We start from the raw sequence: 23,653 nt of genomic DNA, 5'->3' as shown, positions 1-23,653 counted from the left end.
AAAGCTGAGTGTGACAGAGCTGGTTTGGATAAAAACCAGTTCTGATAAACTTTAGTAATGGTTCAAATGTGGTTTTCAATAAAAGTCAGGTGGAACCCTCTGATCAGTATCTCAGTTGCCTCTCCTCCCTCTCTGCACTCCCTGTTAGGGTCGAGCCCAGAATATTTATTAATGCTTAATTTGCAGGGTGAGGAGGAGTTCACTGGAAATTCCATCCTATTTCGAGTCTTTCCATCATCAAATGGAAAATGCAGCTGGAACTGCCCCACCCACTGCTCCCTCCCCTGGGAAAGGCTCCTCACTGATTCTCCTGCCCCTGCAGGGAGATCACTGGGGATTCCCTTCCCTCTTACACCAAAAAATCATTCCCATTCCAGAGTGAAATCCATCTGGAGAACTAATTCTTTTTATACTCGCAGGACAAAGATAGGGCTAAATAACATTCTCTGAAATCTCCATCTTTCAATGTACAAAAATAGGGTTTAAGAACTGGTTCCTTCAGGCAGGGCAGCTGGAACTCTACTATTCCAACCCAAGCTGCCTTGCTTTTTAGGGGTAAAAAGATGGATTTGTGCCTTTGAAGAAGAGATTAAGGATAATTTTATGGAATTAAGGTGCTCTGTTCGGACTTACCAACTTTGGTTGCTCTGGGTAACAGAGTGGAGGGTGTTCACTGGCAGGTCTGAAGCCCCAGCTCGCTGGGATTTGGGGAAGGCTCTGAGGTTGCTGCTGGCTCACCAGATTTTCCTCTCAGACACTCGTGTTGCCTCCAGGTCCTTCTGGATTGGATCCTACTCCAAACCCAGACCCAACCGTTCCAAAGTGTCACCTAAACGCAGCCATGAGCCACTTGAAGAAACATCAACCATAACTTTACACAAAGGAAACAATCCCAAAGAAAGGAATGGAACAGTTTGCTGGAAATATCAGCCTGAACTCTACACACAGGAAAGGATCCTAAAGAAAGCTCTGGACAAAGGAATGAAACAATTTGCTGGACAGACATTCAGTTTTACAGTCCTTTTGATATGATTTTTTCTGTGAGGAAGATCAGACACAACTGTGCCCAGCCCTGGGCAGTAAAACAAAACACAACTGGTACAGAAATGACTTTTTTTTTTTTTGCTGCTGCTGTGTTTTGTTGTTTCAAGAGGGTTTTTGAACACTCACATGTGTGTTGAAATACAGTTTCTTTAAATACAATTTTAAAATACTGTTTAAAAAAAGTGAAAAAAATAATAACAACAACAATAATAATAATAACACTAAGTTTGGCTTTCAGCACATGTTCCAGGCCACTGGAGAGACCCTCAAAGCTGCAAATAGTAAACATGGAACTGCACATTTTCCTTGGGCATGATGCAGTGGGACAGGCTGTTCCTACCATTGTCTCAAGCTCATTAAGGCAAAGTAAATTGCATTGTCAGTTTTCATCCCTTTAGTGTTGTAGGTCTGAAGGTTGTTCATGGGAACACAGGGAACGTCCTCAAATGCAGGCAGAGCCAACAGGGAGTGGGAGCTGGGCTGGGGATATACAAATCAGGGGGTTCTTATTGCATAGCAATAAAAGTATCTTTTGTTTGTTTGTTTGTTTGTTTGTTCTACGAATTCAGGTTTTGGATCCCTCCCTGGGCCCAGTTTGGTTCTGCCCACTCACATTCCCAAGGCTCTCCTGATGCTCATGATCCCATGAGGCTGAGGCTGCCCCTGGGGACACAGGGACACAGGGATGGCCCAAAATGTCCCTTTCCTATGAGCATGGCCCAGGGAGGGCTGAGCTCCCCCCCCACACAGCCCCATCTCCTGGGGGCAGCTCCAAACCCTCCTGCTCCCAGAGGACTTCCCAAGCCACAGCTCCACTACAAATCCTATGAATTCATCCTGCTGTAAGGAATACCTCCAAGTGTAAACAAGGCTTCAGACTTTAAAGGTGTCTCCAAAATTACAGGATGCAAATTTCTCTCTGTCAGACACTTTTACAGAGGAGGCCTCACCCATTTAATGCCGTCATATTCCCGGGGGGAGAGCCATGAGGATTAGGATCTTCTTTCAACCAGACAGGACCAAAGTGTTTCAAATTAGCAGTTCGAGATGGGTTTGGCTTCCTCTCGAGTCCTAATTTAGATTTGTCACCCACAAATGATGGACTAAGTAGTTAACACCAAAGCTACTCATCTACAACCTACTGCAACGAAGGAGGCCGACAAGAAATCCTTCCAAGTCTTGATAATAATGAAGTTTTTACTACCTTTTACATGTTTGACTCCCACCACTCCTGAATCCTGGGGTAGGAGCCAAAGGGTATTTTATATAAAGTAAAGCAAAAGCTTATCAACTCTGCTGCCAGAGTTCTTGGTTTGATTTTTTTTTTTTTTAGGATGGTTTAAAATTCATTTACAAAAGCAGAATAATAAGGTTTCTGTGAAAGAGACCTATATACAGTAACAGGACGTAAAGGTTTTGTGTATTACAGGAAAATATCCTTGAAGCCTTTATGACTCTGGAGTCTCTGGGACTTGGACCCTTGGAAACTAAGTTTATTCCAGTGCTGGGAAGCCAGCACTAGCTAGTAATAGGTGAGACAATGAAGCACGAGTTTGTTTCCAGAAGGAACCGAAACTGCCGTGTGTGTTCTTTTGGAAGGGAAAAGAGAGACTTTTTAGGATTTTTATTGTGGAATTAAGTCCCGTAAGCCTGCTGGTGCCAATTTGTAAAGGTTGGAACTTCTTTGCCTCTTGCACTGGTCTCAGAGTGACACTGTCTGCTAAAAGTGCAGAAAGCTTGAAGAGTTTTACATTCTTCTGTAGTGCAATCCTTAAAAATCCCAGAGATTAGTGCCTGATCACTTTTGAAAAAAAGTAGACATTTTACCTAGCCCAGGGGTGCCAAAGTCCTTCTGGCCACTCCTACCTTCCACCTCAGAACAGAGCTGCCCTGGAGTCAGGCCTTTCACCTTGGAAAAGTCCACTTGTGGCAACATTCTCCAGCCAAAAAAGTACAGGGGATGTTGTACTTCCAGCAGGAACTGCAGCTGGCCAGCTCCACCATCCATCCATCCATCCATCCATCTGTCCATCCATCGGTCCGAGGACATGGAGTCAGGAGTTCCAACAACAGAGCTTGAATTTGGCAATCAAAACTGGGTTGGCTGCACCCCTAAGCTAGATTTTCTACCTAGTCTAATAAAGTAAAGCACCTTTGGATTAAAAAATACATTAAGCTTAACAGCAACTGGACGTCTCAGTTTTGCAGTTCGATCTCCGTCGCTCTCCATGGCTTTACAGCATCGTGGTGCCAGCTGGGGGAAGCTCAGTCTGTGGAGTCCAGACTTTCCGAGGGAGGGGCGTACTTCAGCCTGAACGTACCTGGGACAGGGACAGGGACACAGGGGTTACACATCAGTCACCTCCCACGGCTTCCCAAACCAACCTGCTGCTTCCCACCCATGGAATGAATCACTGGAGCTTGGGTGCTATTTTAGGGCTGGCACAATTTTGTTTCATGGAATCCCACAATGGTTTGGGTGGGAAAGGACCTTAAAGCCCATCCAGTTCCAGCCCTGACACCTTCCACTAGCCCAGGGTGCTCCCCCAAAGTCCATCCTGGCTTTGGACATTTCCAAGGATCCAGGGGCAGCCACAGCTTCTCTGGGCACCTGTGCCAAGGCCTCCCCACCCTGACAGGAGGGTTTGAACAGCAATTCTTCATTTAGGTTATTGTGTTGGGCAGGAAGGCAAGAGAAACAGAGATTTCAGTTTCTAAAATTCCAGGGGAACTTGCAATCATGACTGAAGCTGACCTGGCTGACAATGCAGAGGCAGCAACAGCGGTTCTGCTGCAACCAGTCCACAGCAGCTCCCTCCCTTCCTTGATGTTTCTTCCCTCCCTAAAAAACAGTACCAACCCCACAGAGTACACCTGAGCCCTCCTCATGGGGCTGCCTAAAATTTGCCAACAGCTCAGACCATCACCTTTTAATAACAAAATATTTTTACAAGCCAGAGATTCCAAGACAGCATCAGACCCCAGGGGCAGGTATCAAGGTCACACTCTGGATTGGATCCTACTCCAAACCCAGACCCAACTGTTCCACAGTGTCACCCAAACGCAGCCATGAGCCACTTGAAGAGACATCGGCCGTAACGTGACACAAAAGGAACAATCCCAAAGAAGGGAATGAACCAGTTTGCTGGAAACATCAGCCTGAACTCTACACACAGGAAAGGACCCCGTGTGTCCCCCCCAGCCTTTACCTTGCCGATTGAAATCCATGGGTGGCTGTTTGCAGTCCTGAGCTCTGTGCCCGCTGGCCCCGCAGTTGTAACAGGAGAGGTTCCCATTTTTTTTGTGACTTGACCCGTTGCCGTTGCCCATCATCCCCTGTGCCTGGTACACCCCGGCCGTGCCCGCCATAAAGTTCTGCATGGGGGGCACGGCGAAGGTGGACTGGCCGGCCATGACGGAGTCGGGGGCCAGGCCGCTGTTGTAGGCCGTGTGCACCACGGGGAACGTGGTGCTGCTGTTGTACTGCTGCGTGTTGATGTAGCCGTTGCTACACAGGGGGTTGAAGGGCAGGAAAGGGAAAGTAAACATGGAAGGTCCTGAAAAGGGGTGCTGGAAATAGTTGGCGTAGCTGACGGTCATGCCGCTGGAGCCGCAGTTGCCGCTGCAGCCGCAGGAGCTGCACACCATGCAGCCGGGGGGCTGCGGCGGCGGCTGCTGGTGGTGGTGGTGGTGGTGGTTCTGGTTGGGGACGGGAACGCTCCCGGCCGAGCCGCTGCTGCTGCTGCTGCTACTGCTGCTGCTGCTGCTGCTGTAGAAGTTGTTGTCGGCGCCGGAGGAGAGCGTGGGGCTGGAGCTGGGCGCGGGGCAGCTGGGCAGGTTGGCCATGGTGGTGAAGGACGGGGACGGGTGGCTGCTGGAGGAGGCTGCGTTGCTGTTGGCGCAGAAGCTGCCCTGCATGGGCGCCACGGGCACGCTGCTCATGGCAGAAAAGGCAACTTTGGTGTTGGCTGTGTACAGAGCAGTCCGGGGGTTGATTATTGCAGGGGACACCGTTATTTGCATATTACTGGAGCAGGAAGTCTGTCCGGCCATGACGGAGTCGGTGGGAAGAGACGACGACACCAGGAGTTTGATGGGCGGACGAGCCACGTGGAAGACTGTGCTGGACGTCACCGTGGCAGCCGTGCTCGTCTCCACTATGAGTCCTGGCTGCTGGGCTGGTTTGATCACTCTGTCCAGAGTGGAAGCGTGGACGACTTTGGTGCGAGGCCCAAAGTTCATGGTGGACGTGGGAGAGCTGTTCTCAGCACCCCCCGACAGCACCTGCAGGGGCTGGTGCGGAGAGGACGCGGACATGACATCCACCACGGCGTTCCCAAAGCCCTTCTCCATCTTTATGCTGCCCCTCGAGCCGGGAGACACTTTATTCCTTTCTTCCAAAGACAAGAGGGAGTGCACGGAGGACGAGAGCAGCTTCATGTCGGCGGAGCCGCGCTCGGGTTTGTGCACGGAGCCGAGCATGCGGATGGGGGCGATGTGCGACGGGCTCGGGGACAGCATCTGCATGGGCAGCGCGTGGTGGCCGGCGGGGCCCGAGCCGGCGTCGTTCTGCACGGGCAGCACCTGGGCCGTGGGCCTGGCAGAGCTCGAGGGGAAATGGTTCAGCAGCATCACCGGCTTCTCCTTGTCCGAGGCGTCCAGGTGGAGCTCCAGGCCTGGGGAGAGAGGGGCTGTGGTGAGGACAGCCCTGGGCGGGGCAGGGGGCGCGGCCGGGGGGCTCTGCTTACGTCTCTCGTTCTCCTCGGCGCTGTCCGAGCTCTCCTCCCGTGCCTGGATCCCCATGGGGCTGGAGCTGGAGCTGGAGTACTCGGAGGAGCTGCCCTCCCGGGGCAGGGGGTGGGCCGGCTGATCCACGTCCACTCGCAGCTCTGCAGGGACAGGGGACACGGAGGTGACACTGACAGACACTCAGCAGAACACGGCCATGCTCAGCATTTACAGGGATACATCAGAGGTGGAACAGAGCAGCTGCCCATTCCCACCAGAGCCACGGAAAATCACTTTTTATTGCCCCCAATAATCACCAAAATCAGACTTTTTGCTTGCTCCCTGTTAAGCCAATGGCTTTTGGAAGATAAAGCTTGGAGAAGCAGCAGCACAGGAATGAGGTGACCCTTGGGCAGGCACAGCTGAGCACAGCAGTGTCCCCTGCTCCCCTCACCTGCAGCGTGGTTGCCCCGGATACTCTGGATAGGCCCCACGTGGGAAGTGGGGGGAACCCTGGCCACCCCACTGCTGGTCACTGAGGAAGGTGTGGAGGGGTTTAGGCACCGTTTCTCTGACTTCTCCCTACAGGGTGATGGAGAGAAGCATGAAGAGACAGAAACTGGCAAAAACACAAATAAATAAATCCATTTCTGAATGAACCCGAAGCAGACAAAGCCCATTGAACAATCCACTGCTGCTGTGCCCATTTCAAATGGAAACACTTAGAAATCACAGCAGTGCTGACCAGAACTGCCAGCAGTTAGGGTTGGACTATTTGCCATCTGATTACAACACTATGCTCTTATTTGTCCAGGGTAAAACATCACCAAACCCTGACAAAACTCCAAAATTCTATCACATACTATGTCAGCACATCCCAAACCCAAAGAGAAAACAAACACAGTCCCAAGTTTTCCTTTTCCAAACAAACTCTGGAAAAACTAAGATTGCTGATAAATGCTGCCAAGGAGCTCTGACAAATGGGCACAGATTTGGATTTCTAATTGCTTTTAAGGAACAGCAGTAGCTGCAGAATAAACACTTTCCTGTAAGCGGAGATGCAAAAACCAGAACAATCTGTTGCATCAGTGTCCCCAAAGGGCTGTCACAGCTGTCTGGGGTCACTGTGGGACACTGAGGCAGCTCCTGAAGTAGCTGTGCTCCATCCCCAGGGACTGGAGCCAGAAAATTGTCACTTCCTAGGGAAAAAAGGGACTTTGGGAGTGCATCCCCTGGGCTTGCAAACCCAACAGTTCCCATCAATGTCAAGTGGATGGGAGGCCCAAAATCTTTGGAATAAATGTGATACAAGTTTAAAAAAACCTAAACACAATGTGTGTATTTTGTAGATTTAAAGATCTGGTATCCTTATCACAACCCTGAACATGCAGCAGTAAACCAGAAAGTGCTAACTCTATTGTTTAGTAACGGAGATAATAATCATCCATATCTCCAGGCAGGAGTCACGGCAGGTTTGTGCTCTGGGAAGTAAAATTTGCATTTTTTGACCTTAAAAGAAGTTCACCCAGCCCTCACTTACTTCTCCAACTCTAGCTGGGTCTTGAGTTTCTTCTTTGCTCCCATGGTGAGGGACTCAAACTTATTCAGATCTTCCTCAGTAAGACTCAGAAACTTGGAAAGAAAAAACATGTTTTGTTTTATATCCTAAAATATTCTTATTCCCATTTTTAGTGAAGAGCAATTCCAAAAGCCAACTTTAAAACTGTTTTTAAATTCAAAGAAACTCTCTACTCCAGCTTTCAATTATAGTGTAAAAGGAAAGTGTGGGGGACAGGCATGAAAGGAAGAACATTTGCAGATTTAATTTAATTAGGTGTGTGCTTGTATTAACCAGTCCCAATAAAGATGAAATAACTCGTGTACATGTTTAAATAGAATTAAATGAAAATAGAACTTGGTGCTATCAGTGAATTTAAGGATCTTAGAAAATCACTCCAGTTTTCCCAGTGTGTCATTTACCACAGAAGTGCAGTGGTAAATATACACCAATAGTAAATTTAATAATAAAATATAGAGATAGATACAGACATTTATATTATAATGTAATTAAAATGAAAGACAGTAAAATATGCATAATAATATTTGCTTTTTTAAAATACACTGGAATATAGAGTTTTACCACATTATTAAAGAAAAAAAACCCCAGTATATTTCCCTTCTTATAATGAAGAAAATTAAATCTTAGAAGCCTCTGGTAAGAGATTGAAATTAAATCTATAAAATATTCCAAAGCTGAGCCCAAGCCCTCCCTCCACTGGAGGGCGTTCCAGGCCAAAAGACAGAGGACAAGGAATCCCACTGGAGCTGGGAAAATGCTCCAAAACGTTGTTGAGATAAAATCCAGCACACTCAGGTGTGATCTGGGACTCTTCCAGTGCAAAGACATAAGAGATGATTTTTCCACAGGAATTTCTGCAGGAAACAAACCTCACTCACTCATGTTCATATTCATGCCACGAGTCTCTGAAAATCTAGTTCTTAAAACGAGGATAACCAAATATTTTGGGAGAAAAATCAACCAAGAAGCAGAAATCAAGAGAAATCAACATATTTATATATCTGCAACACACAAAAGGATGTCCAGGGAGCCAAGCAGAGCTCCTGAGGCAGCATCCCAGCTGGATCTCCAAGCAGTCCATGAGGAAGCCTGGGAGAAGCAGCAGCTGTTGGACAGCCCCGGACACAAGAGAGAGAGTGAGAACAGCAAGAAGGTTTTCATCAATTCATTGCTGCTTTCAGAAAGTGAAAGCCTCCCCAGCACACAAGTGCCAGAAACTTGTGTGATCCTCAGTGCAGATGTTCCCAGCCTGGAGAAGGTGGGGATAATGGAAAAGCTGGCTGCTTCCCTCCATTTCCTGCCCTACCTTTTCCATGGTGAGCTGTTTGAAGACGGGGTAATACTTGTGCAAGCGCAACTTCCTGAGCCAGTCCAGGATCCCATTTTGCTCCTGTGTCTGAGGGGTCTGAGGGCTGGAAGACATCAGCATGGCAGGGGAGGAGCTCTCCAGCTGGGAGCGATAGCCCAGCGAGGAGCCGGCGCCTCCGGAGTGCGAGCAGTGGGGCAGAGACACGGGAGCAGCAGCCGAGTGCTGCACGTGGTTCTGGGAAGACTGAATTCCAGCCACCCCACATATAGGTCTGCAAAACAGGAACAGGGTTGGGTTTAGTTGGATGAGCTGTGACACCCAGAGCTCAGCTGCTGCAGCCACAGAAATCGGGAAAAATTCACAGAAATCTGGGGAAAAACCGCCCCGTTGGAGCCAGGGTATGGATTTGTACCTGCCCTGCTCCACAGCTCAGCAAAACAGGGCACTTCTGGCAAAGGGTGAAGCTGATCTTCACCTTCAACAGAATTTTCCTTCAATAATTTCCTTCAGTAACCACAGATATGAAATATTCTGCTGCCTCTCTACGATTTAAAAAAGCTTTCGATGGAGTGGCCTTTGCATTATTAAAAAGAAAAGATGCCCAATTATAATCATGGAACTTTTTAATCTTTCCATATGGAAGTGGCAAAAGAAGCCACAATATTGGCTCCTTGAAGGGGGTCTGGGTTTTGTTGGAGGACGTGAAAATTGCCTCTTAAGAGAATGAATTATAAACAAGATAAATATTTCACCTTCCAGATGTTCCCAGCGTAGTTCCTACTTTATACAGGGAGGGGTTGCCAGGATCTGGAAATAAGGAAGAGAGTCACAAATGGCATCAGTTTATGAAATGCAGTACAAAAAAAATATTTTTTAAACTTTATTTCAACTCACTTGAGCTCTGAAGTTGCTGTGAGGGAGATGAAGTGCTGAAGAACTTCCTGACGTGGTCGTTTTTCACCACATGGGAAGGGAACGGGGCCAGGTACCTGCAGCAAACAAAGCCCCTGCTCTGTTAGAGCCTCCCAAATCCACCAGGATTGCACTCTGGAGAACACACTTGGAAATCAGATTGGAAATTTAAAAGCTGAAACACATCATGCAATTCTGAATTCTGGAAATTTACGGATATTCTTATTCTTAATACCAAAACCTGTTACCCCCGGGTTGTTTTCACTCTGGTGAGTGTTTCAGCAAAGATCCCTCATTCAGGAGCCCTGAACACTTCTAAGGCAGAAAATGTTCAAATGTAAACTTGAAAATTGCCTTTGAAATGCAGGAACCTGAGGAATATAAAATAGGGATGGATCTGTTATTGAATTTCCTCCTCTTGGAGATAAACAGCAGATGCAGAGTCTGGCAGTTTAGGGCAAAACTTCTGTCACGTTTTCCCTGTGCCTCTTTAAAGAGAAAAAAGCCCTTTTAGCAGCATTCCAGGGCCTCCAGGGGGCTGTGGGACAAGGGATGCAGGGACAGGACAAGGAGGGACAGCTTTGAGCTGGAAGATGATGGATTTAGATGGAGCATTGGGGAGAAATCCTTCCCTGGGAGGGTGGGCAGGCCCTGGCACAGGTGCCCAGAGCAGCTGTGGCTGTCCCTGGATCCCTGGCAGTGCCCAAGGCCAGGCTGGACACTGGGGCTGGAGCAGCCTGGACAGTGGAAGGTGTCCCTGCCATGGCAGGGGTGGGATGGGAAGAGCTTTGAGCTCCCTTCAACCCAAACCACTCTGGGATTCCACAAAAAAAAAGCCAATTTCCCAAAGCTTTGCACCTCACACACCCAGAGGTGTTTCCCAGCTGGAAACCCCAGAGTTCAGTGCTGAATTTCACAGCTGAGCAGCACCTTGGAGCAGCTTCTTCCCTGCTCCAGAGCTGCAGCTGAGCTCTGGCAGGGCAGTTGCTGCTCCATTAACCCAGATTTGCAGAGGCTGTTGTTCCCAAGCAGCAGCCACACAGATTCCCTGCAGCCTCCCAAACCCTCCTTGGAGCACAGCAAGGCAGCAGGAATGCTGCCTGCCATGAAAAACAATCCAGGCTTGCACCTGCTGGCTGCTGCCTATGGAAAACCAACATCCACCGTGGCTTAGGGAAAAAAAAGTAGAAAGGAGAGGCTCTAATAAATGAATTAATATTTTAAAGTGTCATTTAATTTTATAATAATAACATATTAGGATCAGAATAATATTAATATTACAATAATCTCGTTTTGTGTAGATAAAGACAGTAGCAGCTGAAAGGAATTTAAGTCACTCCATTTTTCCTAGGAAAATCCTCTTTAGAAAGAGAAACCTGATGTGATCTGCCACAGATTATGATATTTAAAATACTGGTTTATATTAAATAATGGCCAGATGATTTGTGATAATTTGAGGAGGTACAAGATAAGGCTTCAAAAAGTTTCTTAACTGTTAAAGACTTCCAAAAATATAACAATTTCATAATATCTAAATACATGCCTAACTTTTTAAAATTAAAGTAAAATGACAACCTAAAATGACTGAAAAAATACAAACTCCGAACGGGGAAAAAAATCCCCAAAACCCATTCCTCAATACAGATGGGTGAATATTCAGGCTTCTATTTTTTCCTGAGTTTTGAGTGGTTGTTTGAAACAATTCTGGTTATTTTTGAGTCCAAAACAAACTTTTGCAAAGCCAGTGATCCTCTATTAGTTCTTCACAAGGAATGAGGAAATATCAATTCTCCAGGAAGCTTAATACAGAATATTATTACCATCTGTATTTCTGAAGAAAGAATTCTTGAAAAATTGTTATGCACTGGAATTAATGGAACATCCAGGAAAAAAGCTTAGGATCAGGCTCTAATTTCTTTGAGGTAATTTAGAATATGGAGATAATATTTCTATTTTCTGGGGTTTTTTTTTTCTTTTTCTCAATGAAAGAAGCCCAGTGTCAAGATAAAAACCTCACAAAATCCCAGCATACCTCAGGTCTGATTCCAGGTCCATGTGGTTCCTTTCCAGGTAAAATGAATCTGGACCAGCTAAGCAGGGAATGAATTTCTCCAAGTTTTCTTCTGGATACAGCTGAGACAGCTAAAGGGGGAGGATATGACAAATTAAAAGTGAAAAGTTTTGTTATTTCTATGAGATTCAAGCCACTTCCTGTTATATATCAAATATTTTACGAAATTCAATCTGAATTATCTTGGCACATTTTGAGAAGTATCACAGAACAAAATGAGAGAGAGGGGCAAAACATTTTTTTCCTTTTTAAAGTCTTTTTTTTATTGTCTTTACCTTTGAAATGAATTCAGTCACTTCAGCAGAAGATTTGGTTACCAACGTCACTGAAGAATCAGACCACAGGACCTTGGGGAGAAACAACAAGGATTTGCTTTAGTCATTAATTTCATTTGGTTCCTCAAAATTCAGTAATTGGTATCAACTGCCCCTCACAGATGTTGTGATGGGTGACATCAAGAAGAAAACACTTTTTTTTGTGCACAAGGACAAATTGCTGCCCAATTCTTGCTGGTTTTACATTTATCAACTGCTCTGGATGCTTGGAAAAGCCCCTCAGAGTTTACACAGCCCTTACACACTGCAGACATCCAGAGTTAAGCAAGCAACCACAGAGTAATGGAATTTTTTCCCCTCATTATTGTTAAAGAAAACAGCTGGTTTGTAGGATCTGCTTTCCAACAGGAACGGCTCCCCCCACACAAGGCTGCCTATTGCTAATTAATCAACTCCATATGCCACCAGAAATTGGGACTGGCAGCAAAAATCCAGGCAAAACCTTCCCAGTGAAACCTGCAGCTCCTGCTCCAGACTCCATCTTGTCCATGCTCTAAAAAAAGGGAATATTCAGTATTTCTTCCCACACAAACAAGTCACGACACCCTTGGATATGGAAGCATTTATTACTTGGGAGATGAAGTTTAATCAAGCCAAAAATCAAGATTTCTTGGCTTGAGGAAAATCACCACGAGACAGGCCAGGGATGAATCCCTATGGATCCAAAATATCCACTGGAGCATCTGGGAGGCAGCTGGATCCATAGGGAAGGAGCTGGGTGGGAGTTTGGGGATCACAGAGCAGCCTCTCACATGACACTCGTTTCAATGACAACTCCAAACATACACAAAGTTTTTCCAGCCATCCAAAAGCTGCCAAAAAGAGTGGGGAGAGGAGAGGATTTCAAAATATATTACATAAGGGAGGAATTTCCTCTCAGCAGAGCTGTTACACAAAAAAAAAAAAGGGGGGGGAAAGAAGACAGGAACTCGAGCAGTTTTACCAAGTTTGTGGGTTGGTTTTTTTTTACAGCTTGTGGTAAATAAATATTTTTTTAAAATTCACAAGGAATTTCAGAAAGTACAGGAAATATACTCTTTTTTTTCTAGTTCTGTAATAACTCAAAAACTGTCATGACTTCTGTTTTAACTTGAATTTTCAATACTTATAAAACAATAATGTGAACTGTAAATGGGGGAACAATAGCACTGCAAACACTAAATTGCTCCATCCATTGACCTGCTATTCCCAAGCTCCTGAACCGAACAAAACCATTCCATAATTGGGTTTTTAACCCAGCAAACAGCAATTTATCAACTCAGCTGAAGTCTCTGCTCTTCCTTTGGTTCAGGCTGTTGAGGCAAACACTGGGTACAGTAATTTCTGTTATTTATAGAAAAATTTGTAATAGGAAAAGAAGTTTCACGAGATCTTAATTGGAGTGGAGACAACTGCAGGCTTCATACAGAGCTTGAAAAGCCCTTGGAAAAATCCTGTCTGTGATGGATGACATTTGGAACAATCGGGGATTCAGGAAATTTGGGACATTCTCCATGAATCCAGTCCTGCAGAGGTTACTGCTGCCAAAATCCTAACAGATGCTGAGAAGTTTTAAGGAATAACTTGGTGAAAGTTGTGGATAATTGGGATTCTCCCACCTTGTTCCTTCTGGGTTCTCCTTTTCTCACCCCCCACTTTGTTTCATCAAACAAACCAAAGCTGTTTTCTGGACTGTGCATCCCAAACTTCAGAATACTTCACTCCAGCTGGTAGAAAAGCAATTTGTCAGCTGCTCAGCAGCACCCATTTCCACTGCCCCAGGGCTCCAGGGGATGAACTCATCCCTGCAGTGGGACAGGAGCAGAGCCCAGGCTGCAGCAGAGGGGAAGCTGCTGCTGGGCTGGGCTGGGCTGGGTGCTGAGCCCCACTCCTGGGCTGGGCTGGGGGCTGAGCCCCACTCCTGGGCTGGGCTGGGGGCTGAGCCCCACTCCTGGGCTGGGATGGGGGCTGAGCCCCACTCCTGGGCTGGCTGCTCAGCCACACCATTCCAAGCACAGCTCCCACTGCCACTCTCAGTGCCACTGGCACTGCTCCCACTGCCACCCAGGCCAGCCCTTCCTGCTGGATGCACACCCCTCTGCTGGGAAGGGTTTTATCCCCTTTGGAAACACTTTCAGACCATAGTGAAAGTCCCCTTCCAGTCAACTCCCCCAACTCTTGCTCCACAGAGGTTTCCTCAAGGGTAGGAATGTGCCCCCTGTTGATGGAGTGACTCAATTATTGTCTGCTTAAAAAGGCAAAAAGCCCAGAAGTTTCTCTCCCAAAGACACCTCACAGGACCTTTGGGACTTCACCTCAGACCTGGGGCTGTCCAATTGGACAGAGCCAAGAGGTCACACCTAGGTAATTCACTAGAAAAGGAAAAGAACAAAAGAAATATTTGCTTTTGTGGGGTGTTGTAGCAGCAGCAAGAGCCTCTGGCCCTGGCTTGGTTTTTCTCAGTAAGAGCTTTGTTATTTTGCCTTTTATTAAACTTTTTTCTGTTTCCAACACTGCCTCAGAAGCCTCCTGCTGATTTTGGGCTGTTTGGGGTAGCTGGGCTATCTCGGGTGTGATGGGTTCCTCTGAGAGCTCCCAAGAGAAACCCAGCACTCAGCCCTGAAGAGCTCCCAAAGCTTTTCTGTGCTCTTCAATCTTTTGGAGCCACATCCCATCAGAGACTCCCTCCCTGCCTCTTTCCAGCAGCTGTGCCCTCAGAGCCCACATTGTTCTCTGTCCAGATTAAGACTGAAATTCCCTCTGGCTCCTGCATTCCAGCAGAAGAATGGACACTGGATATAGATATGGATAATATCCCTTAAGTGTGGCATCACATTTCCCCCTAAATAAACACTGCCAAATTTTTCCTGCATTAAAATGGTTTTTGGGGTCTTTTTTTTGCCAATCCCCACCTACCAACCTCTGCATCATCCACAGCCATTTATGACTTTCAAATCATTGATTAAAAACTATCAGTCCCAAAGGAGCTCTGCTTTCACAAAGGATTTTTAGGATCTAACAATAAAATCTGAAAATTTCCTCCACGCCCCTTTAAGTATCATCCTCCCTTTTTTCATAGGAAAGGAAACCCAAACTTACCTCAAAGGAATACTCAACATTTCTTTCATTCTTCTTGTGTGCCAGCCCCTTTAATTCCACTTTTTCAACACTCACTATGGAAAAACAAAGAGAGAAGAAGAATGAGGAGGATATCCCTAAATACAGACAGAAGTGATGACTTTTGGGAAGTGCCAGGCCTTGTTTTGAGAGCATCCCATGATCTGTGGAGGTGTTCCAGGTGCCCAGTTCCAACTTCCTCCCTCAGGAATGTTGGTACCACCATGTCATGCTGCTTTCCAGACTTGGGAAAGCTTAATTTCAACCCAAATAATCCATTCCAAGCAAAGCTCTTCTCACCCCACTCATCCCTGTAATAACACACTACACACACATGGAATTATCTTAATAACATCAAGGAATAAACACCATCCCTCCCAGGGAAGCTGGGATGAGGAAGAACTCTCCATGTTTGCAGGGCCTGGTTTGACAAGTTCAGTGTGGTTTCATGGCTCTGTTCACATCCTGACTCCTCCCTTCCTGCAGCTTCACAGAAAACTTCAGCCTCCACTGGAATAAGGTGTAAGTAAAACCAGGATTTGAGTGTGCAAAGGATAGAATGCCAGGACAGGTCATCTTACACATCAGATATTTGGTGTGCTGAGTTCTTGGAGACTCCCACTTCCCAAGACACCCAGATCAGGAATTCACCATGACACACCTTTATTTCACCAACTTTCTATTCTCTTCTAAATTCCTCCTGCCTTCTGACTGCACACATGGGGATACACACATGGATTTTTTTCTTACAGAAAGTTAATTTACATTGGCTTAAAACTGTAAAAGCAGATTTATCCCAATCCAGAATCACTAAAATTTCACCTGTGAGTGCCAGGTGCCTGAAGGGACACGTGCCATGCATGGAGTGTTTTCACTGAGCAGTCCTAACAAGGACAGCCCAGAATTCTGTCACTTTATTTCCACAGAATCACCATTTACAAGCTGCTAACCTGTTTTCAGGACTATTTATTAACTTTTTGTTATCAGTAAGACTCCAACCAATGTGTATCACATGGAACTTCCTCCTGAGTGCCCAACAAAACACTGCAGTGAAATTACAGGAGCACCATTGCAACAGGGACCTGGCTTGTGTCACCTCCCTTGTCCCTGTCCCCAGGGAGGCTCCACCCAAAGCTCATCTGAAGCTTGAGTTTCCTCTGTTTCCTAACAGTTGTGGCCTGAAGGTTTCATTGAGGCATTTTAATTTTTTTTACCATGTCCTCAGAGAATCCCAGAATGGTCTGGGTTGGAAAGGACCTTAAAGCCCATCCAGCTCCAACCCCAGCACCTCCCACTGTCCCAGGTGCTCCAAGCCCTGTCCAGCCTGGCCTTGGGCACTGCCAGGGATCCAGGGCCTGCCCACCCTGCCAGGGAGCAACTCCTTCCCAAAATCCCATCTAAATCCACTCCCTGGCAGTGGGAGCCATTCCCTGTGTCCAGTCCCTCTCCAGCTCTCCTGGAGCCCCTTCAGGCCCTGCAAGGGCTCTGAGCTCTCCCTGGAGCTTCTCCTCTCCAGGTGAGCACCCCCAGGTGTCCCAGCCTGGCTCCAGCTCTGGAGCAGCTCCACTGGCTCCTCTGGACACAGCTCTGCACGTGGGGTCTCAGGGGAGCACACAGGTCCTGCTCAATCACAAATGTTGCCACCTGGGTCTTGGCTGCTTAAAAATCTCTGAGTCTTATTTGCAGTGAAAATTTTGAAAGCCCCCAAATTCAGCTCTACAGATGTTTGTGGCTGTCTTCACATGGAGAAATGGAACATTCCTGTTCTGATCCTCACAACTGTTCTTCTTCCATGTAATTCCCAATTATATTTACATCAATCCCTGGGCTTAGGAATAATGTCAATTCATTACTTACTGCTTTCTCCTGCACATTCTGCTTTTTGGAGAGGTTTGTTCCTTTCAAAAGATTTCACTGGGTTCCTCTCACGCTTCTGAAATGATTTTGTGCCACATGCTGAGTACCACAGGGATAAATCTGCTCACCAGACATTGCTGAGCCATCCAGACAATATTCAGCGGTATAAAGGTTTGAACATGAAGATTTGGAAAGGTTAATTACAAAAAAATCTACCTCAGTACATTTATTTAAGAGAATTCAGGGCCCCCTGAGTAGTGATCACAGCTAAAATAAACTGAATATTGATTGGAATTGTGAGTACTACGGGATTAAAATGAGAAAGAATGTGTAAAATGGGTATTGAGAGGGGGAATCTGGTGAAGCAGCTGAAAGATGAGCAAATAACTTGCAGAAATCCTGGTGTCAACTGCTGCAACATCTGGTTTTGAAAAACACAGCCAGTGTTATGCAACATTTGTTGTTTATAGCAAACCCAGCATCACTTTTCTGCAACTGTTCTTATCATTTGGCATTTCTAAAGGATTCAAAACCCATCTCTTCCAGACATTCATTTATCATCTCCAGCAATTCCAGCAGAATTGGATTACTCAGAGACATAAAACCAAGCTATTCCTGTTTTACTCTGTGGGTTAATAACAAACCTTAAATCACCCCTGGATTTCGTGGTGCTGACAGTGCCACAACCTTTTCCTGCTCAAAGTCTGGGCTGAACTTGCCCAGTGCATAAAACCCACTGCAGTGAATTTATCATGGAAAAGGACTGCAATTAGAAAAATGGACCTTTAGGTAAAGATTTCTGCCCTGATCTTGTAAGATGAGCTCTGTTCTAGAGGAGGAAATGCAGATCATGTCCTGGAGCACAGGCTTTAGGGACAACCAATTGCATAATTCCTAATATTACACAAAGAGCTCCAGGAATTTTCTCCCAGCTATCTAAAATACCATGAAAAACATCACCTGCCTGAAGAAATCTTGTTTAATTTATCAAGTTGTATGTTTGTGATCTGTGGCCTCTCACCTACTCAGTGTGTTGTTTAACTTCTGGTTGGTTTTATTGAAATAACCTTCCTAAACCTATCCCGAAGCTTAACTTTATTCAATCAGTGCTACAGAACTCCAGAAGAAAAGGTGCCAGCCACCAAGTACAAAGGGGGGGAAAAAAGAGATTTTTATTTACTGCTTTTACTCTCAAAAGCTAAAAGAGCTGACTCTACTCAGTATCCCAATAAATGAGTCCAGGAGCAGAAAACCCTTTGTACAGAATTAAGGACACATGATACTGATGGCTTTTCAGGATGCTGAATTCAGCAAAACTCCAACTTCCCAACCCAGAGGACACAAAAATTTAAAGTTCCTAATTCAGGAGATTCCCAGAGTATATTTGCACTGGCAAAGGGGCACATGAGGCCTTTTCCTGTGGAGATTTATCCAGAAATATTTGGGAAATTCCAGCAGGTGAGTGGAACAGCTGGATGAGATCCCCAGGAGAGGGGCAGAGGAAAACAAAGAGGGTTGGAGAACCTCAGGGCTGCAGGAGAAGCTCCAGCAAGGCTGTGGCACCCTTGGTGCTCCCAGGACCTTCTGGCATCATCCCTGGGTTTTAAAACCATTATTATTTGCTGCTTTCTCTAAACACAAGAGAAGCATTTTCCATGTAGTTTTGGAGTACATTTCATTGGATCCAGCATGGAAGGCTGAGTGTGGAATCCTCCAGCACTGAGGCACAGCCAGGAAGCAGAGCCAGGACAGCAGCGACGTCACCTCATCTGCTCCTCCAGCCCTGCCTCCCACCCTGCCCCAGCAGCCAGGGAAAACAGCCAGGAGCCTGCAGACATTTTACTCAGCTCTGCTTTCCTCATTTTCCTATTTCCTGGGGGCTTTTTTCCTGGTTTTTTTCCTATTTTTTATTTTCATATTTCCTGTTTTCTGTCTTCCAGCCGGGGATTTTCACCCTTTTGGCTGATATTGGAGCATTTCTCATCTGCTCACTTCAGTGCTCCTGTGAAGAGACACAATTCCCACCCTCTGCTCACACCAGGTGTTAAATCCTCTGGATTTCTGGTCTCTCTCCAAAAAAGCAGGAGCTTGGATCTCCTCCTCTTCCCAAAATGTCAGCAGCTACACAAAGCAAAAGGCCAATTCCAACCCTTCAGGATTTGCCATTCCTGGCTGGTAAAGGTCAGGGTAAAACCTGCACTGGATGTGGGCAAGAGCAGAAGAGACATTTTGGGAAGCCACATCAATCAGATATTGATCTTTTTATAATTCCTTCTTTACAGTTTCTGGATCCATCCTAATAAAAGGATTAAATAGATCAGTGCCTCAATCTTGAGAATTTTGTGCTCCTCCTGAAAAAGTAAATTCAAAATAAATCAGGACTGTTGATTGTGGCCCAACCCTTTTCCATAAAATCCAATATTTCAGCACTCCATACCTAGAGGACTTCCTTTGATGAAATCCCTGGATGCAGGGTCAGTTTGGGTGGGATGTAGCATGGAAATGCCACTCCCCAGATGGCAAAATCTCAATCTCCTGAAACTGGGTTGAACATTTTGGTTTGTGGTACTTAACCAAAAACAGCAGAAAGGCTCCAAGTTATTTTTAAGCTGGAAAAAAAAAAATCCCAAACCTAATTAAAATCCTTTCTCTAGGAGGCCATAATCGTAAATGAGGCCTCTGGACTAAAAGATTTATTAGATTTTCATTCATGGAAAGAGGCATCAAACACCATGACAAGCAACTGAGTTTGTGTTGAAAAAGTGGAACAAAAGGGACCTCATAAAATCCTTTCCACATCCCTGTTTACACAGAAGTGGGCAGAAATGCAGCACCACCACTTTCACAAGGCAACATCTCCTCTTTGTGCTGAAGAAATGCTTCCAAAGCAGCATTACCCAATTCCTGCTGCCCAGCAGATGCCAAAATCTGGGAACAAAATCCCACAGAGGCTCCCCACAAACCCACCAGGATTTATATTCCCACACATACAGGCAGGAGGGAAAGAAAACAGAGAAAATAATTTATTTGCTCCATGCAAAGCACATTCATGGCAACAAAAGACCAGAAATTAAAGGGGTTTGTGGGGCTTTTGTTTGGGTTTTTTGACTGCTTATAAGTATCAGCTTAAGAGAGGAGTTTTTTGGGCTGTTTTGTAGAAAACTTCCTGCTTTCACTTTTTAAATCTTTCTAAAGCTTTTTATCCAGGCTATGATAAAAATCCAGGATACCCTCTTGCTCCCAGCACACACACTGATCCTCTTCTGCACATACACACAAGGACTGAGTTTTCTCATCACTAAATTTGATTTCCCTGTCTCCTACTTCTCAAAACTTCAATTATTTTTTTACAGGAATAATGGAGGCCTGAGGAAAACCTGTAGAATTAAATATTAGGGTCTGAGTCTGTAGGATGAGAACTGAGATCTAAACATGATCAGCATCTTTAGGGTGCCAAGAACTTGGTGTTGGTGCTATCCCAGGATCAGTGAGGTTGGAAAAGAGCTCCAAGGCCATCAAACCCATCTGTGACAGATCCCACTATGTCACCAGCCCAGAGTGCCACATCCAGTGATGCCCTGGACACCTCCAGAGCTCAGATCAGGTCAGACTTGTGTTTATTTACTAAAACTCTTTTAACAAACCACAGAATGACAATATAATCTTTTAACAGATATTCTAATATTATCTTCTAATTATCTGATCTGGCACTAAAGGCTGGCCCTGCTGAGCTGTCCCTGAGGTGATTCCAGAGGAAGATTTCCCTGGAAGAGCATCCCAAAGCCTCACTTGCAACTTCCAACCCTGCACCCAACAGGCTCTGAACACTCAGGATCTGGAGAGGATGGCACTGAAACCATTCCATTTGAACTCTGCTCTATTTTACAGGCAGCAAAAACACACCTTGGTGTGTTCCATGACACATTAACTGCTGCACAAACCTCCCCAGAGATCTCTGATCTGCATCAGCTGATGGGCCAGAGTCCAGAGCAGGAGGACAGGAGGTGCTCTCTGCTGTGGGAGAGCTGCAGGTACAGAAACTGCTCTGGGGAGGCAGAAAACACCAAACACACCCTTACATGGAAGTGCAGCAAACAATTAAATGCATCATTAATTTAACTGATAAGCCGTGAGCTCGTCTGTGGAGATACTGGAGGGGAAAATGCTCCCACTCAACAGCATGGAAAAGTATTTCAAATATTGAGGGAAAACAGGCAAAGAAACAAATGTTTATTTTTGAAAATCATCTCATCTTGATATTTCTAGAAAAGTCAAAAGTAAGAATAGATGAAGCAATTCTCTCTGCAGTTCATTGCATTGAATTGTCATGTGAAAATGACCTGTTGTTACTCTATTAGTGACATCTCAGACCTCTCCAGAAGGACAATTTATAACAATATTAACCTGTTTTCACATCCTGCAGTGGTTATGGATGGAGAAAACACTGTGTGAAGAGGCCTAATTTGTACAAGGAAGTGAACCCAAATACTTTCTGCAAATATAAAGCTGCTGCTTGTTAAGAAATACTTAAATTGAATGTTTAGATTGATTAAAAAAAATAAATTTAAAATTATTGAAGTTCTACAGAAAAATGAAGATACAATTTGAGTTGGACTCATTTGGATCCTGCTCAGCCTCAAAACAGCATCCACCATCCAATCCAGTTTTCTGCAGCTATCCCTTAAAACTACAAGTGGACAACAGTTTTCCATGGAAAAGGAAAGTGCAGCTGGGGAAAAAACTTGTAAGCAAACAGAACAGTTTTACTAGTTAGCAAGAAAGTCTTCTGGCTGGCTGCTCCTCAACAGGAAAACCCTGGAAATTAAAGTTTCATGGAGATAATGAAAAAATTCTGTCAGCAGAGGAAAGCTCTCAGATCTGGCATTTTCCTGTGTGAAAAATAAGGGTTCTTCCAATGTACAGAATATATTTAAGATCCAAACCAACACACCCCTCCACCACGAGTTCAGGTGACAGATCAATGCTGCTTTAATTGAAGAGCAAGGCTATGAAGTGCAATATTCCACAGGAAATAATTACAGAGCTTTTCTGAAAACCCAGGCCACGAGCTGAGTTTTGGCAGCCCAGAGAAGCAATAACAGGCTGGGATTGTATCACTCACCCCAATCAAACCAGGAGTTCTCATGTCCCTGCTATTTCCTCACTTTGGCTGATTTAAGCTGCCAACTAAGTGACCTTCTTATGTTTCTCCAAAACAGATATTTAAAATTTAAAAAAGCCTATATAGCTCAGCTTTTAACTGAATTCATGCATTTTTGGAGTAATCCTGAATGATCCTGTCAGCACTTCAGCCAACCACAAAAGTCAATCAACCTAAAGATGGCTTGTGCAACTTCCCTGGATTCAAAAGCTTTCCAAAACCCCAAAGTGCCTGTGCTGGAGGCTGGAGAAACTCCCATTTGGACAGAAAAATGTAAAACCCTGAAGAACCACTCAGCTGCTCTGAAAAGAATTGAGACACGGCTTCAAACCCTGTTTTGAAGGGTTTTCTGCCCAAATCCTTGAGGCCAGGAGCACTTTGCATCCCTGCTCCCTCCTGCCATGGCCACTGAGCACACAACTGCCTGATGAGTTGCCTTTTTTTTGTTTCTTTTCTGAGGCCAGAAGAAGCTTTTGCAGAATAAAGTAGCCAGAAAGGGCTGCTGAACTGGCCAGATTTGTGAAACAGGCCCTAAATTTGAGCACCAACACATGGCACTGGGCAGGTGCTGGGCCTGGGAACATCCCCCAGGATCTGCTGTGAAATGTGGAATGGTGCTCTGGCTGCAAAAATTGTGTATAGAGCCAGAAAAGGCTGCAGGAGTTTGAGATCAGGGACAACCCAGCAATATATTCCTTATTTCCAACAGCTCTACCCAAGGATAGATGCAGCTCTTTGGGATATCAGGCAAAAGGCAGGGAAAAAGGAATCCTGAAGGATGGGATTTGATACCATGGCATTTCCAAGCACGATTTTAGGTAAATATGTGCAACACTGAAGGTTTAAAGGTATTCAACAACAAATTCAGAGAGATCAGCCACAGTGAGGTTCAACATGTGCTCAGGTTTTGTGCCTTTGTGCTGCATTTTTAAAGGGCTCCAGGAATTCCATTTGCACACTGTATTTACTGCCTAATTCCACATGGAACTGCAGCTAATCAACTATTTGCACACAAGTGAGAAGTGTAAGTTTTGGATGTAGCTCTGGACCTCATTTGCTCAGTTACTCATTTTCCTTCTCCCAGTTAGCTCAGAAATATGGAAAAGAAGCCCTGCAAAAGTGAGCAAAGCCCCAGACTCTGGGGTAAAGGGCAGCTCCAGTAACCATTAACATCAGCCTTGTACAGGCAATTTAAATAAGCAGGCTGCCTGTGTTGAATTTATCTAACAAAAACATCTCTGAAATCAAGAGAAATGTTCAACTTTGGATATAAATAATTTTACTTTCTGGGTAAGCAAGATGCAGTTGTATATTTAGTCTGGTTTTATCTGATGGAGTGCTTATTTTATTTACTATTCTTAGAGCACTTTTAAACAAAATGTTGGCTTTGTTTCTCATTCTTAAGAGGAGCTTTGCTGATCATAGAGAAATCTCCTGCTTCTCCCCAGAAAGGATTTTCTCTGGCACATAGAATTCCCTGAGCCCCCTCAAACCCAAGGTGAGCCTCATGATTAATTCTGATCTGAAAGTTGTATTCACCTACAAAATTACATATGCAAAG

At 45.3% G+C, this 23,653-nt stretch overlaps 1 protein-coding gene across 2 annotated transcripts in view; it reads right to left on the bottom strand.

Annotated features, from left to right (window-relative positions):
• Positions 1–283: 283 nt before the first annotated feature.
• ZCCHC14 (zinc finger CCHC-type containing 14) overlaps positions 284–23,653 on the bottom strand; it is a 48,235-nt gene continuing 24,865 nt past the window's right edge. Inside the window, exons 3-13 of one of the 2 annotated variants that reach the window (XM_084215403.1) lie at positions 15,057–15,130; positions 11,919–11,990; positions 11,605–11,714; positions 9,555–9,649; positions 9,413–9,467; positions 8,658–8,931; positions 7,313–7,404; positions 6,227–6,354; positions 5,793–5,933; positions 4,254–5,720; positions 284–3,365 (exon numbers count right to left, since the gene is read on the bottom strand). In XM_084215403.1, coding sequence (XP_084071529.1) covers positions 3,310–3,365; positions 4,254–5,720; positions 5,793–5,933; positions 6,227–6,354; positions 7,313–7,404; positions 8,658–8,931; positions 9,413–9,467; positions 9,555–9,649; positions 11,605–11,714; positions 11,919–11,990; positions 15,057–15,130 — 2,564 coding nt within the window. In that variant the 3' untranslated portion in view covers positions 284–3,309. Of the gene's footprint in view, positions 3,366–4,253; positions 5,934–6,226; positions 6,355–7,312; positions 7,405–8,657; positions 8,932–9,412; positions 9,468–9,554; positions 9,650–11,604; positions 11,715–11,918; positions 11,991–15,056; positions 15,131–23,653 lie in introns of both variants that reach the window. The other variant, XM_084215402.1, reaches the window with a different exon arrangement.

Source organism: Fringilla coelebs (genome assembly GCF_963513975.1).
Source record: "Fringilla coelebs genome assembly, chromosome: 14".
NCBI lineage: Eukaryota > Metazoa > Chordata > Aves > Passeriformes > Fringillidae > Fringilla > Fringilla coelebs.
The sequence above is the reverse complement of the archived record's forward strand: the minus strand, read 5'-3'. Positions and strand labels throughout refer to the sequence as shown.